The sequence below is a fragment of the Opisthorchis viverrini genome (genome assembly GCF_000715545.1).
Source record: "Opisthorchis viverrini unplaced genomic scaffold opera_v5_79, whole genome shotgun sequence".
Classification (NCBI taxonomy): Eukaryota; Metazoa; Platyhelminthes; class Trematoda; order Opisthorchiida; family Opisthorchiidae; genus Opisthorchis; species Opisthorchis viverrini.
This window is the reverse complement of record NW_008751737.1, coordinates 175,031-193,396: the sequence shown is the minus strand read 5'-3', so window position 1 is coordinate 193,396 and position 18,366 is coordinate 175,031. Positions and strand designations below refer to the sequence as shown.

The 18,366-nt window shown below is 42.2% G+C and overlaps 1 protein-coding gene across 1 annotated transcript in view; it reads left to right on the top strand.

The window, feature by feature from the left end:
- Window positions 1-6,168: 6,168 nt before the first annotated feature.
- Window positions 6,169-18,366, top strand: part of T265_04727 (hypothetical protein) — a gene marked incomplete at both ends in the record, with an annotated part of 24,089 nt that continues 11,891 nt past the window's right edge. The window contains 5 exons of the mRNA XM_009169540.1: window positions 6,169-6,176; window positions 8,043-8,223; window positions 8,763-8,973; window positions 12,038-12,063; window positions 12,100-12,166. Coding sequence (XP_009167804.1) covers window positions 6,169-6,176; window positions 8,043-8,223; window positions 8,763-8,973; window positions 12,038-12,063; window positions 12,100-12,166 — 493 coding nt within the window. The remainder of the gene's footprint in view (window positions 6,177-8,042; window positions 8,224-8,762; window positions 8,974-12,037; window positions 12,064-12,099; window positions 12,167-18,366) is intronic.

Genomic DNA, 18,366 nt, shown 5'->3' with positions numbered 1-18,366 from the left:
CTGACCTTGGTGGACCTACTTCTAGGCCTGCAAGTGTTCTCGACCCAGTCGAGTGATCAATGACACTTGAGCAGCCTGTCAGATGACCTGTACAAGCAAAAAGGAAAGCATGATACCGCTGTAACATAAGTCAAGTCATCGCAAGTGAACAGTTGTCATGATAACAAGGTTGGTTCTGTTTCATAACGTAAACATGTCGGCTGAAATTCAAGTGAACCGCATATATCGCTCATAAGTTCTATATCAATAAATCAAATAAGAATATATGAATCTATAACTGTGGAAGATTAATAACCACACGTCTTTGTCGTGCATATGTGGCATTCTCTGTAGATGTGTAACAAGTTGCAACGTAAAGAACTATGACACACGGCCTTACGCCTCTTCGTCCTGCTACAGTTTTCCTTCTGAAGTAAACCACAAGCAGAGATTTTCACAGTAGCCTGTCCGACAGTGGTGACTTTTCATCAGGGAGACGTATTCTATCCGGAATGAACGTTGTATTCTTTCCTTTTTTAAGCACCAAGTGGCCTCTGTAGCACCACCGCTACTGCAGTACAAGGGGAAGTTTTGCTTCATCTGTCATTTTGAAACATACTGCTGACAGGACATCTATTTGGTCTGCAAGCCTCTGGTGGAATTTTGAAAACGATGAAAACAAACCAAGTTATCTTCTCTAAAACTCTGAACCCCCTGCATGGAAAATGAACCAGTCTCCTTCAGGTTTCAACAGACTTATTGCATCATCTTGCGAGTCTGTTAGGGGGAGATGAGCCTTTTTGGACCCAGCTTTATCACAGTGTGATAGACCTCGTCCAGTCATTCTGTTTGGATTACTCGAGAGCATTGTTTATACTACGTACTCTTTAGTGTATCTGGGCTGAAGATAGTTCAAAGCAACTCGATTTCGTTTTCCTTGTTAACTCTGGTAATTTGCTACCCCCTTGCATCCTACAGACCTCGGTTTTGTTAACATGTCAAGAGCAGAACTCGTTTGTGTCAACGGTAGATGGCACTTTGATTATTTGGTTGATTGATACAAAAATATTAGTTTTTAAACCAGAACTTATGGGTGTTTGCAGTGAAAAGTTGCGATAAACTTTGCGCAAACCCACCGAAAGTTTGCCTTGTTTAGAGACGTTTCGCTATATTCAGTATTCAGCTACGCAAGTTTTTTTTAGGTTGATGTGCCCCATGATTTATAGTTCTTCTCAACTGCATGCAATGCGTTTCAAGATTGGTTTTCATTATTCTGCTAAACCATCTGTGCCACAAACAGTCGGGTTTTGTGCACCCCCCACGATCTTATATGATGTCAATCATTTGTTCGTCTTTGATGGTAAAGGGAAACTAATTCGCTACCCTACATTTTGGTTTATTTGGAATCTGAGGCAACGTTCGTGCTGCGCATTTTAATTGGCAAGACAATATAAACGGAAGATTCATTTGAAAACATCACTCAGTTTCAGTGCACAGCCGATGACCGATTTGTCTCGCGTGGACGGATTGGAAAAACAGTGGCCGAGCTAGGAAATTGAAATAACTGTTCGATGACGTGTGCAGCTAATATGTGCAAAGATGGTGGAATGTCTATCTCTACAACTCACGCATTGCAGTGGCGCATTTTGATTACTGGGTGTCATCCAGTTCAAAAATCTAACTGGTAACTATACCCTTGCCTTCCGAGGGCATGAGTCGCAGGCATCAGGAGAAGAACAGAAATTCAACCAACTGAAGCCACACGAAACTGTGATTTTGAAACATCCTACCAGATGAGTAGTTTATAACAGCCGGGCTAGGGAATCTGTTTCTGACCGCAGAAGCGAGAAGCTATTCAACCCACTCAGTCCAACTGTGACACAACCAAGCACGCACGTGATTCTCGCTTAACCCACTGGATAAACTTCTGCGTAGTTGAATGGTCATCTGCAAACCGGGTTGAGGTTGGCTTGAGACTCGCACGAATCTCATATGTAAACCCCAACAAGAAAGTTGTACGGTAGCTGATGCGTTTTTACCTCAGGTGAACACAATACCGGCATTTTTGCACTTTGTTCTAATCTTTTTTGGCCTTCTCCAAACGAAAGCTGCAAGTAGACTCGGTAGCCTGTTGCTCTATTACGATCGACGGATCCGAATACCTTGAATCACCCCAAGGTATTAACTTGCAAGCCAACGGCGGAGCTCGGTCAACAGATCAGCTTCCACCTGGTCAATATCTAATCAACGAAACCAGCCTACAATTATTCTTACTACTTTGGTCGTTGCACGCTCAAGAAGAGTGGTCACAAAACGCCAGGGTTTTTGTTTTGGACAGGCCTTCATTTTTCTGTTAGCCCACAATCACGTAGTCCTCTATTTGTAGTAGAGGTCATCTCTCATTGATGAATTCTTCTGCCGATACAAAGGCCTACCGGGCGTGACCTGAGCCACTTAGCAAAACAAAAACTGGTCATAGAGGAGTCCGCTGGCGGCAAACGTCGAGTAAAAATGCAACCTGTAGACGGTGCACAACCTGTTTTGCTCATCTAGGGGCTAATTAGGTGAGTGCAATCGCCGATTTTCCACCAGTGTTGCATTCTCACTGAACTTGAGTTGAATAAAATTAAACAAGTACACTCATTTACATGCCAATTTGGTTTTCATGAGGGACTCACTTGAAATCCAGTTTGATCCCTTGCTTGTGATATTCTTCAGCAACCTTGTGAGTAGTTTGTCCCATGAAAATATACTCCTTGAAAACCAAATTGGCATTCGAATAAGTGTATTGACCAATGAAAAAAAGTTATTATCCGCGGCCGCACCAGCCCGAATGCCAGAACAATTACAAAGCATGACCAGGTTAATAAAACGTGGATAATTCTATTTAAGAGAACTTAGATTCTCTATGGTGACGGGTGATCACTTTGGGTTTGGCCAACCGAGTGAATAAGAATATTGGAACTCATCCATTTTTCGCAACAAAACTTGCTAACCTATTTTCCCTTAGTTATTGTTATCAGTCCAAGGTGGAAGGCAGGTGGCATTTTGGTGGAACCTAGGGTCACTGACTGTAAGAGTTTGGTGTAGAAGGTTTGATGGGGCACAGTCTGGGCGGGACTAGAACGACCCTGTCAGCGAATAGAAGCTATTTCCAGAGGGACCCCTTTGTATTACACGCATGCGTCAAATTTATATTTTGGCTGGTGAGTAAAGTACGAGCTCATCAAATGAAACCCGTAGATTTCAAAGTGTTGGAAATAAAGAACGGATGCTTGCAATTCAAAGCGATTCATGAAGATCAAACGATTTTGGCAGCCACATAAATCATGGATTTTGGTCGACCCGATTAATAGATATTCTCTTAAGGTTCCTAGGTGGTTCTACTCAAGGGGACTATTGTAACCGGCATTTCGCTCGGCATCACAAACTGCCTACAAAAACAGTGTCACAATGGTGATCACGTTATGTCATTCCATTCATGACTGGCTGACCAATCCCATAGGGTTCTTTTGGTCACAGTCAGCCGCCTGTTCACCACACACAAAGTGGTCATCATGCGGTAGATAATCTTTAAAGTTCAATCACTGGAATGAACTGACCAAATTAGGAGAATTACTTTGTATCAAGATTGTGCCAACATATTAAGACAACATGGGTTGAATGAATCATTCATTTGCATACTGAATCAATCTGAATGTGAGATTCACGCAATCTCCGAATGAGCAGTGCACCAAAGGCCGTCTCAGGTTAAAACTAATCGATACTCATGAAGTCGCGCGTTGTCCAGCGTATCTGAAGGCTACGTATCACGAATAAATTTCTTTGCCTCGGAATAATACGACCAGCAGCTACCATTGGCCAGGTCAAGTTAAAACGAAGATACTTATTTGCTGGTCGATCAATACTGTAGATTGTGCTTTCGGCACAGACAACGTAAATTCCTTGGATGAACTTTCGTGTGCTAGCTCTCTTCAGACTAGAAAGAATACTCAGGCGCAGGGGTCACCTCTCATCCACAGAAGTTACAGTCTGTTTCACATTCCAGAGAAGCGTGTGAGATTGTCAGTGTAAACGAGGTGTTAATAGCAACCACTCCAGTAACGCTTCCAGTCCCGTAAAGAGATAATATGACAAAAATTAGTGCAGAAAGCCGCTTAGACGCATATACCTTATAGATACATGAAAGTATCACCAGGTCGAACAAGCTACAGTTTGTATTTTACCTGTGGTTCATCGAACAAGTGTGTCCAAACCCTCAAACGGTAGTTTAATCAGTGTGCACAGATAGTTGGAAGGTGTTATATCGAACTACTGACCCCGCTCCACTGCCTTGTTCCAGAGGAGAACTCACCGACAAGGGTACACAACAACTTTATTCCAAACAAGCGAGTGCGTGCGAGTGTAAATGCTACAACGCCCCCGCGCTATTTAAAGAGCACATTCTGACATTGATCCAGGCTGTCTGACGGGCGTTTAGTGAACATCCATCGACGTTGATCGTGCTTCTGTGAAATGCCCGAATGCTGATCACATTCGGTCGGGCTTCTTTGGCGTGCTTGAACATTTATCAGCTTTTGCTGAATTGGTTGGCCTAAATACTTGCCGGCTTTCCTATTAAGATTTAGGTGGAGTTTTAGGGTCCCAATAGGCTCTGGGGTTACTTTCAGGAATCTGACCTTCCTGATAGAAGGTAATAATGTAAAATTTGGAAAATGGAACTATCGAAGGACAAGCACAGAAGGGTGCTTGACATTCCATTCAGAGAAAGAATATAGTGAGAGAATACCCATTCGACAAAACAGTGCTAACAAAGAGATGAGTATCACAAAAAGAGGAAAAATAGTGTACTGCAACAATCACACAAGTTAGTCTGTCCCTGAAGATCTCTACTCTAAGCAAAAATATGACATGGCTGAAGAGCATCGGATAAGCAATTAAAATCGCGTGAGTCGGATGCACTAGGGAAGAAAAATCGAGCACGTGGATTTTATCGTATTCCATATCTGTGAGATGGATGACATTTGGTGTCAACAAAGATAGAGACGGATTTTATAAAGTTAATGGTAGTGTATGGGTATTGGGTAATTCTCAGTTGAGATTTTATCCTGCTAGTGGAGCCAATCCACGTTGGGATACAAGGAGACACTATACAACTGTTTCATTTTCATTGGGAATCATCGGCGGTGATCACCTCACGAAACTCGCAGCTTGTAATTAGAATATATAACGCTTCGGCCACGAGCGGCTGGCCGGCAGTGTGATTAACTCCCAATTAGACAGGATATAGCGCCATTCATCCTTCAACCACGGGATCCACATCACGTGGTCACAAGTGTTGACTGGCTGCTCGAGTGACGAGTCATAGAGACGACTTTTTGACTTATTGACTGGATTCTACCCTTTCCCTGAGCTACCCACAGATTGTTAGTAGTATGATTTCCGTGAATGAAGGCTGAGTGGAGCTGCGCGAGGGGCAGTGACACTTTTGATCAGCCGCTCATGGCCGAAGGACTACGTGTTCATCCAGTGACCACGGGCTCGAAACCCCCTGAGTTTCGCGAGACACAATTTGCTAATGATTTACAATAAGGATGAAGCAGCTGTACAATGCTTTTTGACCTTTCAGCACAGGTTTGTCCAACAGGATAAAATCTCAATTTACGTAATCGGTCTCGAGATAAAGCGATAGAAGGAGAGAAGAAGATCCACTAAGTCGACGTACATTCTGGCAAACGTACACACGTCTTAACCTTAGCTATCAGCGTAGATCTATAGACAGGCTTCAATGCGATTATTGTGACGTAGATATCCCAGTCAAGAAGACGACATGGGTTGCTTGCAGTGTGGAGGAACTGAATTGTTTCACAATACAGATTCAGAGCAGCACTCGACCGCACAAATCTTTAACAAGCAATCCGTTTCGTAGGCTAAAAGGTTTTTTATTTACCCGAGTTCCATGCTTTCTTTACCGTGAGTTCAACTCAAATGTCCTAATTTGCTCGCAGCAGTACATTGGCACTGTAGACGCTAGGTTACTTTGCTGATGTCTGAACCACACGAGAAAAAAATGCGGAATTATTCCGAGTTAATCAGCACACCAAAGTGCTTCCTCTTCCGTGTCACTCTGTGTCTGCTCACATCGTGTAGATGAAACTCACAGCTGTTTCTGTATCCACCCGGGAGGTGATGCGTAGGTAAGAACAGAGAGGGATGCAATATAATTTCTTAGACGGGGACATTTCTCTGGAACAGGCATCAAAACTATCTCGTAGAAGTTCGAGATCTGTAGATCCAGCGGAATCCTTACTATGAGTTCTCCCTAAGAGCTAGTCTATTAATTGCAACCAACCTGCCATTCGTTAGCAGACAGCCTGATAAAAAAACGTCCCCTATTGGTCACCACATTTCGTTTTCGGAATCTTTTTGATCCTGTCGAATTGTTGCTCAGTGTATCGAACGTCCTCTCCGTGCGATGAATCACAGCTGATTTGGGTTGGTTATGGTGTACCATATGTTGCTGACATCGTTCCGTTGATGATTCGCAGCATTCAATGGTATGTTTTGGGTTGTATATTTCTGCAGTTTTCGGATCATTTAGACAGGCGAAAGGCGATCAGCTGTTCTCAAGGCCGCTGTTCTGTTCAGATGAAGCATGACGATGGGCAAGGTGAAAAATAGCATGACCTTTTGAGTATCCAAGTGCAAAATCTTCTTATAATGTCACAATATCGCACCCCATAGACTAGTATTCTTTCAGGTTGGCTCCAAATAAGCGACAGTACCGTTGTGAAACTGAGAAGCCTCGGCTGGTCAGTCCAGTACACAAGAACAACTGACATGGAAAAGCACCGTCTGACCATTCCTAGTCAAGCACGTGAAGAATTTGAACCTGCATTTTTTACTTCTAACCGTACCTCTTCGCCGTCATACTAATCGCACCACTAAGGTTTGATGATCATTTCTATACGACGGTCAGGTAGCTCTCCGCAAACGGTTGTGCTTAAAATGGACACATACATTAGGGCTGAAGATACTTATTGTGGTCTGTGGGCGCTATCGGAACCTGCAGGGCTACTTGATGCACATCTACCAGAGTCTGAATCAGTAAAACGATCGATGCTACCGCGTTCATAATCGTTTTCAAAACACCAACTCTCAACCATTCTCACCAAACCCACCTGTTTGTCTGTTCGGCAGACCAGACTGCTCCGTCATCGTATGTTTGTTTTGTTTCTACTCTGGTGGTGTGCGGTTTTTCATCCGATTGCTTCGGGATTAGGTCACCATAGACGACTTATCCAAAGGAAAAATCGAGTTGGAAAACGTGCCCTTCAAGGTGTCTCCCTTGCCAAATTTCTCAATGAAGTGGAAAAGTTGTCTTGACCGGAGAGTTTCAAAAGCAACCCCTCATTCGAGGAATTGTTCAAGTTTCTCATAACTTAGAAGTATTGTAATTTATGCTATAATTTCGGTTTTTGATTTCCATATTTAAATTTATATGCAACAAAAGTACATCCATTTTTTCGTACGCTCGTTTACGACCTTGGAAAACATGCCATTATTAGTTGATCAGGTTGCTCCGTTTGCCGAGCTCAGCATTTGACTTGTAAAGTTTCAACTAGATTCCTCGTCCATGATTTCCCTCAACTGAATGTATTGCACAACGATAACCTTATATTTCACGTGGCACGACAGTGGAGAAATCACAATATACTTGCTTGACAGAACATACCACTCACTTTGTTGTTCAAATAGGACGTAAGGATGATGGACGCTCTCCCACTGTGCTTGCATGGTGAGCCCCGAAAATGACGAAACCTGTCGTGGGCTGTCTAAGAGCTTTCAGTAACCTAATAAGTGATGTGTTAAACCAGGCCTGAACATAACAGCTTTGTTACGAACAAGCCAGTGCAAGTTTACAAGAAACCTGGCGGGGTTTAAAGCATTCTTTTGACACTGAATCAAAGCTGCCCTGTCGGCGTTGGCTTGCGTTGCTTTCAAGGAATACCTGAACATAGTAGCACCGTTCATCGTCAACGACTGGCTTCTTGAGCGCTCAGTCGGCACTTGACCTTTCTGGCCCGGAGACTCGACGGTCCCTGTGGAGCGATATCGGTAGAGTTAGCTATTCCAAGTAGGCTCCGGATACTCCGGAGGAGCTATTCGACTTCTGATGTCGTCCTCTTAACTAGGCAACACATACTGGGCTTGAATCAAGTTGAGCACTTTCGCTATCCCGTAGTACGTGTTCGTCTTCCCAATTGTTAGTCGCATGAGCTACCACATGAGTATCCTAACAACTTCTTTATAGTGTGGGGTGTTTCTGTTAGTAACGATCGATGAATGAATTTTTGGAATGTCCAGCACATTGACGCCATAATCTTGTCCGTAAACTACACATTTAATGGTCTTATATGATTGTCCAATATAAGTGACGCAGTTTTATCCACTTCCACTTTACACTCTAAAAGTGTTTGCTTAAATGCTACGCGAAATTTCGTGATATGCTATGATCTGGCATCGCGGTGTCATGATGCTTACCAAAGGAATTGTCCGAAAGTTCTGTCATCTTCAATGTACTCAAGATAAAGGACGGTACCGTACTAATTGGTTATATTGCTCGTGCGATTCCTAGGTGTCCACGAATACTGTAGTGCAATTAAACCAGTAGAATGCTTATTTTGTGTGCCTGACTAAAAGATAGCGGTGATTGTTAGCTCTATATTGTGCCTGTCCTTATCCTATCTCGGTTTACTACATGAAGTATCGTCCGGTTTTAGATAAAAACGGATCTTGACATTCTACTCCTTCGTATCAAAACAGACCAGGAACATTTCCGGTCAGATGAATTCACGGAAGGACGCCTTCGTCGAATGTGGCCAGCCTGGAACGAAGGTCTGAAAACCTTAAAACAATTGGTTGGTGAATACAACTGCTCCCCGAAGCATGCAAGAAATCCATGCTTTCAGAAACAGGCCAGGTTGAACGTAAGTAACAAGACCTGCTTGTGAAGAAGATAATTTATCAGAATTTTTTCACCGCTTTGCGATTATTTCAGAAATAGGTTATTTAAATAATTATCCAGTATTCCGGTTGGCATGAATGCCTTTTCTACAAGTAAAATGAAATCTTGAGTTAATTCATTCTAAATCGTTTCTCGTGGTTCACTGATGTGCGGAAAAACTGGTTAAAAAAGGCTATTACTAAAAAAAAGAAGTACAAAATCCTATTTTCAGATAGCTGCTTTTTATCAGAACGTGCTAGCCAGGAAAAAAAAGAAGTACAAAATCCTATTTTCAGATAGCTGCTTTTTATCAGAACGTGCTAGCCAGGCTTCAGTCCATGGCCGTTATTCACCACCGTGCATGTGGAACTTCTTTTCTGCTGTCCGTTACCAGGTGCATTCAAAACCCGCACTCGCAGTCGGTTTATTCTATTTTCATCCGACCTTGATTTTAGGCTGATTTATGAGTTGAGCGAAAACGGGACAGCAGCGTCATGTCCTTTCTACGATCAATTCAGGTATTACATCTGGATAGGCTCTCATTGGAAGCACGGGAGGTACCAAGAAGTCGGAAATACTTCAGAAGAGTTTCCACGACTTAAGTGAATCGATGACAGGGTGGGCGTATGAGGTTCTTGCTACTTTCGCTGCTACATAATCTCCGTATGGAGGGATTTAGCTTTCATCATCGTCAGTGTGGCTTACTCCCTGGCTGTCTTGGTCCCAACTGCTAATTTTTCCCTGATAAGTATTCATGGGGGTGGAATAGCTGGAGAACTTTGCCCAGCACCTCACAGGTGAACATTCATGCTCTGGAGCATATTTCTTGCCAAAGAAGTATTACAGTCCTTGTTTGGAGACACCGGTAACCTGAGGTGATAGAGGCTAAGCAAAGGTACTGTACTGCCAAATAAGTCATAAGTAACTGAGATAAAGACAGTTGAAATACACTAGGAGATGCTCAGTATGTTTAGCAATATTCTTCAAACGACTCGAATACAAAGACCTCTAAGGAGTCCCCCAAGGGATGTTTGTCAATCAGGAGTAGGTGATATTCGGATAAACCAGGCTCTACTGCCTTACACAATATTACGAATTTGATCGTAAATATTCACGCCAAACAGAACCTTCTCAGATTACACATCATCTCAGAGTTCAAGACCGAAAGAAGGATGAAGGACGTGGTTTTTCGTTTGCGTCTAATTGCTAGAAATTTTAAAGTGCAAAAGTTAGGACCCTGTTAATTATTAGAACTCCCCACATGACTACAATGAAGTAGCACACAGTCTTACGGTATTCTCTCGAAATCAGTGTGACAAGTTCATGTGGATTGGCCGTAGCATCAAGTTTTGATAGTGATTTGTAAAAATTATTGTTCACTTCTGTGAGATTCACGAATGATGTGTTTAGCAATGAAGCCCACCAGTTTAATCGAAGCGTTTCGGGCGTTTTAGGCACTGTACGGTGCGCTGTCTCCCTATTTCCGTACCATCTTCGGAAACCCTTGGGACATCAACCTAGCAGCACTGCAAACCATGTCTGGATTATATCCACGGCATTCAGTGTATCGTCCAAGTCTCTTACTTGTTTTGTTAAAATAAACCGAGCATATTACCAACCCAAGGCACCAAGTATGACGTGAGCTCTTTAACCTTTTTGTCCAGAAGTAATATTCCGTTGTTTGTCCACGGTGGAACGACCGTTTTACAGTACAGTAAACCAATACTTTAATAAGGCTTTTAGGAACTGAGACCGCGCGAAAACCGAAATGTTCAGGGAAGTTTACTGGCGTCCATCTTCAACGGAACGCATTGGTATTACACGACAGGCTCTTATTTTTAAGCTGAGTAAATTGATTCAAACAGCATATCTGAAAGAAGCACGTTAAAAACAAAAATACACTACTCTTTTTTGTGCGAATCCAAATCCAGCATGGCCATAGTTACGCTGGTGATGCCGTACAGGAAAGTATCACGTGACACATAATCATTGCTCAATGAGGAGACATTTTGGATGTCTCATCTTCATGCTGTAATAACAAGGAGTTGCCTTATTGGAATGGAGTTCCTGATGACGGTTTTGAGCATCAGCTATGAAAGTATCCTGTTCAAAGTTTATAGCCATGGGCCATTAAAAACTGAAACAGCCGCAGTTGCCAGTTTGTGAGTAACTGGGATTTTCCTAAGTTTCCATTTGTTACTTTATCCAGAGTATCAAAGGCATTTCTTGTTGGAACACCGTTATCGTTACTAACTGATCGTCAACTAGAGCTAAATCTTTGGAGAGAATGTGTGCAACTGTTCCGGAAAAATAGTGATTTACTGACGCACCGGCCTCTCGTTCAGACCCGTTCCTCACCCCCAAACTTTCAGTTGTTCCATATAGACCAAAATGGACTGGTGAATTGTGTTCCATTCTGGTAAAATTTAGCGCAATTATTTCTAGCAGAACAGTGCATTTCGGGACCATGGCTTATGTAAAATTATGAGTCGTAACGTGTTGAGATTTAGTCGATGATCTATCGTTGAGAATACCGATTTACTCTCCTTCTCTCACTTTACAGACGTTTCGAATTCGATTCAGGTGGAAGTTGTATTCATGTGGACTACTTGTTATCCGTGCATCCGAGACATTTTGCATGGTGTATCATGCATACAGTATTTTAAGGGTTTTGGTGCCTATTCTCGCAAGAGTGTGCATGAAATTTCAACGAAAAAGTGATCAAGGGAGTTTTGGAATAGATTCGAAAAACGGCTGGCATTAAATGGGTCTTCCGTTTGGCGCAAGGGATGCCAGTGGCAGGAAGAAGGCGTTGGGTTGCGAACTGGTTTGCTACGGCACGCAAACAAAGCAGGATACTAAAGAGAATATTTAAGAAATTTGTCATTCTTGGACGAGTTTGAAAGCATGACATCAACGAAAGGACATGTGGAAACTGATCAATATTTTTGATTCACCAGTCAGTTAACTGCAGGACGGTTTTTGGAACTACAAGCAGATATTACTTTACGTTTCTTCAGTACAACAAACCGTTACGCTATTATTCTTTAGTTGTAAGCATCGCTCAAGACTCGAAGGTACTCTGCTTCCCCGATTTTTGTTTTTCTTTCTAGGTTCTTCTGCATATGGGCCTTCTCACACTTCAGAGTTCTCTCGGCATTGAAGAAAACATACGAAACGGTGGGCTGATAAATGTTCTTTAATATAGATTCACCACATCCTCAGGAGGTTTGTGAATTTTTATTTCAGATTTATGCAGATGGGGCATTGTCAGTTCTGAAATTGTGGTGCTGTATGCTGTGAAGATCACTAAGCCTGAGTCAACAGGCCGGTTCACATGCACCATTAGCATGATGCAACATTACAGAGTTAACCAATCGGCATACGAGAACGCACCACTAGAAGAAAATAATCGAGAATTAACCAACATATTCTAACGGAGGAAACCATCGGTTATCGGAGCTAGCTGTGGAAACAGTGGGATAGGAATGATTGAATGTGAGACAGTATTGGCCAAGGTCGTCTGGGCGTGAAGCAAGAAGCGCACCAATGAGCCAATGAGATCCACCTTGAGAACGACCAATCATCGTTGGACAGCCCAGTTGGCGAACCCATGCAAAGGGTTGCTCATATACCGGTTTACAAATGTTTGGCTTCGCACTGACAACGTCACCTGGTTTGGTTGCGAAGCTTTTACAAACTAATCGCCTAGATATCTACACATTATGAACGTTCTTATCGATGAATTTCTGTTTAATTTTTCAAGTCTAACTGTCGCTTGGGTACCATACAGAGGCTCATCGGTAGCGTGTACGAAACGTCTACCTTCCGGTGTCTTTATGAATGCTCCCGGCTTTCGATTCCAGCAGTATGAGAACGCTCATCTACTTGGGGCTACTTTATTTTATCTTAAAATCCCAATCATAAAACCAAAAAAAATGCACCTTTCCGCACTGACAACCATCGTTATTCTTCACGTCTCAACAGGTGGTCCCCTAGGGGAATTAGTTCAGTGGACAGATCTGATTGCCGGAATCTACCTACTTGGGCATAATCTAACAGTATCAAAGTCCACAATGCAAACAAAATCGTGAGTTTAACTGGTAGAGTAAGCTCATCCCCCAATATACCAATTCACCTGTAGGTAGTAAGAAAAACTATACTTACGCTTACATTATTCCTGTTCAAAATCAATCTTTCTCATGCAGTTATGAATTTATTCCCCGAAGAGATGAAATTGTTCTATACGTGTTAGGAGCACTTGTTTGTCATGGTAGAAGGTAAGTTAAACAGTTTTTTTAATTTGGAATTTTGAAAAAGTAACCCATCAGCTAGAGGAGCTAGTGGAACGGTATCTATTCAGCCTTCTTTGGTCAACCTCGTCATTAATAAGTCCTAATATTATTGGTGGAACTGTGAAGAGCCTCACCACAGACCATTTTGCACAACCGATGTCAGACCTTTGTTTTTACCCTGAACGACTGGAATATTCTTTTTTCATCATGAAGCTGTGCATAGTTCAGTTTGTGGAAGACGCTCTTGAAATAACCGGGCTAGATATGCTTCTAAATCGATTTATCTTGAATTTTCCGACGACAATGTTGACATCCTGCATTTTTAAAATATAGTATGAGATCACTCTCAATCTTTCGTGACTGCAATAGCAGCAACAGTATGGCCTCGTTTCTCCATCTGACCGTAGCCACCAAATTATGGTACTGGATGTGGCTATTTGATATTCTGAACAAAGTTTGTGTTACAATAATCTGTCTTTTGAACTAGGTAAATAAGTATAAGCTTAGAGCGCTAAAACTTGACTGGTGCTCACTAGAAGGCAAAAATTATTTAGCTGCAAAGATACATCATCTTTAGGTCTTTAGGGTACGAAAAATGGAGCACAATCTAGAAAGTGCAACTTCAAAATTCCATATCACTCCGATCATTAACGTAGTTTTGACGGAGGACTGACTGTAAAACTATTGCGTGCTTTTCGTTCGGTGATCAGTCCAATGAAAAATCAAGTGAAAAAAGGTTCAGTTTTATTCTCAAGTATATTTTTCACTGCTTTTGAGAAGCAGCTACTCCGCGTAACGATCGCATGGAAACCCGTAGTGACGAAAAATCTGTTGCTATTACAACCTCGTTCAGTGCTTTTCCGAGAACAATGTCCTAGCATCGCTAACTGATGCATCTTTGGAGTGCTTTTCCACGATGATGCGAATGTTGCAAGATAAATACAGCTAAAATTAGATCGAGAGTTTGAACTGCCCCTTCCATGATATACACGCTAAAATGGATCATGCTCGTCGCATCAGTTCATGGAATTGTGGCCATTTTAGGGCTTTCGTGCTTTGGTCAGCCACTATTTGATATGGCCTCACGACAGCCGGTCATCTTGATCGACCATGTACCATGTGAGAAGCACTAGATTCGACTCCTGTACAAGGTGCCCGGTCGAGTCGCAGCTGACTGAATGTAAATCGCACACGAAAAGCACAGCTGTTTTCAGTTAACCAAATTCCAATCCAGACGCAACGATCCGACGGGATAAGTAACTTTTACCGAGAATATTTTCCGTTTGTCTGTTTTTGTTGTGTTCTCTGGCGTTGATTAAAAAGGACTAGTTTAACTGTTTAGTTTATGCATGCAAATGTTTCTTGAAAATGTTGTAAAAAGACTCGACTGGCAGTAAACAGCCGCCCGAAAAGTGGCGTTTGATGAACAGAGTGAGCATGAAATTTTGCTTCTGGGTAGATGTCACATAAATGGGTCAGCGGAAGCAGCAGAAATCCTACAACTCCTCATTTGGATTGCAGCCTAGTGGAGGCTCAACTTAATGCGTATTCGTTTTTTGTTCTTTTTGGTCCGTGGTTCAAACCCCATCTCGGCTTGCGCAACGTGGCAGTCTCCCGGCCCTCATACTTCTTTCTGATGGCATGGCAGTTAGGCTGAGCAATTTTTTTTTGGTGCGGAGTGGCTTGAATCTCCCCAATATAACTGCAATTTTATTCCCTTTATTTATTTAGCTACTTGTCACAAAATAGTCAGAAATGCGTCATATGATTTTGCAGACAGAGATGATCTCGTTCCGACTAGGCATAACACATAATTTTGAACCGAAATCACGAAATTAAACCTTGTTATTCTGGCTTTGGTCACTTTATTCTGGGTTGTAACTACTTTTCTGCAAATTTATGAACTGTCCAATTCCAATAAATTCACAAATAACATCTTGCCTTGTGTTTCATCCATTTTAGGATATTGGAATCAGTCGGATTTGCCCCATGTGACAAAGCAGAAGGAAAACTACACGTAATTTTCACCGATATTCGGGGTTATCGTGAAATTCGTCGAATGAAACTCAAGTAGGTTCGGAATGGAGTACGATATTCCCTTCCATTCGGGTATTTGTGTTAACGGTGTGCCCCATGAGTGGTTCCACCAAGCAGTTCGCTCATCACGTCCACTATTTGGCTGGTCTTAGCTGACAAGACAAATACAGACCATCAGTTGAGCTTGTTCATGGCTTTCTCCGCTGTTCATCTGTGGTAGTAGTCTCCAAAACATACAGCAAACTGTAAACAATTCCTCACGCTACTCACAAGGTTGCTGAAAACTCTTGAACAGCCCACGACGAGATTCAGTTTAATCTCCCGTTTAAACCAAATTGATATGCGAATGAGTGTAGGTGTCGAAATTTCTCACGCTGTTCAAAGTAAAGCACCCTCTTCCTCTATGCCTAACAATCAGCATTCATCCATTCTTGTCCAGTTTGAATCGTTGCGTCAAGCACAGGAGAGAACAGTTTAAACGGAAGGTGTGCTGCGACGTTAATGCTTGCGAGTCTAAAAAAATTAAGCTGAACACTCGAGGTGAACAGAATATCGAGAAAATCTCTTCACGTCAACATCGGTCAATAAGTAGCTCAAAGTAAGAACAAGTTCACATGATGAATTAAACTTTAACATAAAAAGTCGTTCCTTGAGGAGCCAGTCAATAGGTAGCTGTGTGATGTGATTTCGGTGATTTGAAGATGGTTGGCTGATCAACAGCTTGTGGATGAAGGGTTAAGTGTTCAAACTTCAAGCCGGGTGGTCGCAGGTTCGGGACACTCTGGAGTTTCGTGAGATGCGCATTACCAGGTTTAACCTGTTTTCTAAATCTTTCAGGGCGGATTTCTCTGATTACTTTGAAAAGTCTATCGGTTGCGTTCTAGCTAATATGTGCACCATCAAAACCAGTCAACTTTATTGGCACTCGAGGTTGTTTACCTTGGCAAATGTACTTTGGTCACTGAAGAAGGTGGAAATTCAAGAAATTAACGTTACATTACCACGTACTTCAAGAAGAATATATTGAAATAGCTTCTCAGACATTCCTTCATATTCGTCACTTGCTAAATGACGGGAGCTTATATTAGACGCCAGTTGTGTACCGGGTCCTGCAAATGATTGACTTGGAACAAGGCTACTGGGACTAGACCCGCAGAGGCCATGCCTTAGCAGCTTTATTCAGCTGCTATACAATAAACTAGAGGCATAACGAATGTCGTTCCTTGAGTAGTGGTAGCAGTAGTATCAGAATGCGCATCCCATTCAAACGAATTTGGTTCTTTCTATTCATAGAAAGATGTACGGTCCACATGACATTCTACCGGGGTGGGATAGTATCACACAATAAATGAAAACTTACGACTGCAGTATTTTTGTAGTTTTACTGTCGGAAATGGTAAGTTGTTTGTGTTTGGTACCCCAGAACAGGGTCACACATACGGGCGCGTTTTTCCCTTCTCATTGTAAATCAGATGGCCTTAGCTTCATCCATATTGTTCTTATTCCTTCATTCAGTCCGCCCGAATGCATGTTTCGGATCTTGGATTCTTTTGGCACACATAGTCAATATAATCGGAAAAGCGATGAACCCTATGGTGGGCTGAATCTCAACCTACAGCAATTCTATACATTCTTTCGTAAGCTGCCGTTAGCGTCCTTTTTTCTATGATGTAACGTACAATTTGTACTCTATTGGTATGCTACGCATCACATTGTTACATTAAAGTACGGTTTGTTTTAAAACAGAGCTTATCTTCACATGCAGGTTGATAGATCACTTATTCAAAAGTTGCACTATATTATATTATTATATTGTTATACAGTATATTATATATACCACCATATTACAATTCTTCCCACTATTTGGGATAACTAACAAAAATTGCAGCCGGTGACACGCTAGTGATCGCACACAAGGAAAGTACACTGAAAGTGTGTTAGCTTGTTAATCCGAGGAACACAAAAAACAACTTCAGTGGTTTCACACCCTGATAGCATCAGGATCAACTGACTGGACCGCGGTCAATCGGACCACCGAACGAAAAGCCTGGTGAAGACGAAGAGTGCCGGCTACAAGCCGTATATCCCGTTCCCGGAACTAACCAGCTGAGGAATTTTCAATGCGAATTCCCAAAAGTTACAGTAAGTTCAGAAAAAAATATGTGAAACGATGGAGGTTCAATTAAAGCCCTGTTTACGCAAGTAAAGGTTAACTGAGTTGTTTGTACAATGAACCAGGGCCTGCCAGATGTTCGCAACCGATCGAAAATGCTTAAGTGAAGTATGGCTCAGTCCAATATTACAAACGAGAGCAACGGAGGAATTTTCGATGGTGCGGAAAATTTTGACTGCCAAGGAGAGACAAGTGCAACGAGAAAATTCGGGGTATAAGCCATAATCGCATTCCCAGAAAACCTGCCACAAGCCAGGGCTGTACTAGTCGCTCAGTTGCAGACAATTTTCGCTAATCACATTCCTCAACAAAGTTCTAGTTGAAGAAGCACGTAACCGGTAGCCACATTTATCCACACTTTGTTTGTCTGTTTTTAGCACCTGTAATTTGAATGGATTTTCCGTTTCGCCGTGTTCCTCTGACCTATGCAAACTCAACTTTTCTTGAGAACACGGTGCATAATATCCGTCATTTAGAAACATATGACTTGTGACCCCTACAGTACGTCTTGAGATGATCAAAACTCCCTTTTGCGCTGTCTAGTTTCATCGGTTGGGCCTTTTTATGTCAGATAACTCATCCTAAATCATATGCCACTTACAGTTCTCAAAAGAGTCGTAGAATTTGCTTCTTCTATGAGGTTTCACCGTAATATATTCATTGACTGTGCTTGGCGCGATTGGTTTTCTAACGTTTTTAGGTTATTTCAAGCGAATGCGGTGAATGAATATCCTAGGGAGGGTCACTCACTAAGATAGTATGAACTATTCAGATGAACATTTCGTGTCCATGAATCCAAGACTTCCTACTTACTGTGCTGAAAAATGATAGTACATACAATCGCTTATGTGACAAGGACACTCTTTCTCTGCATT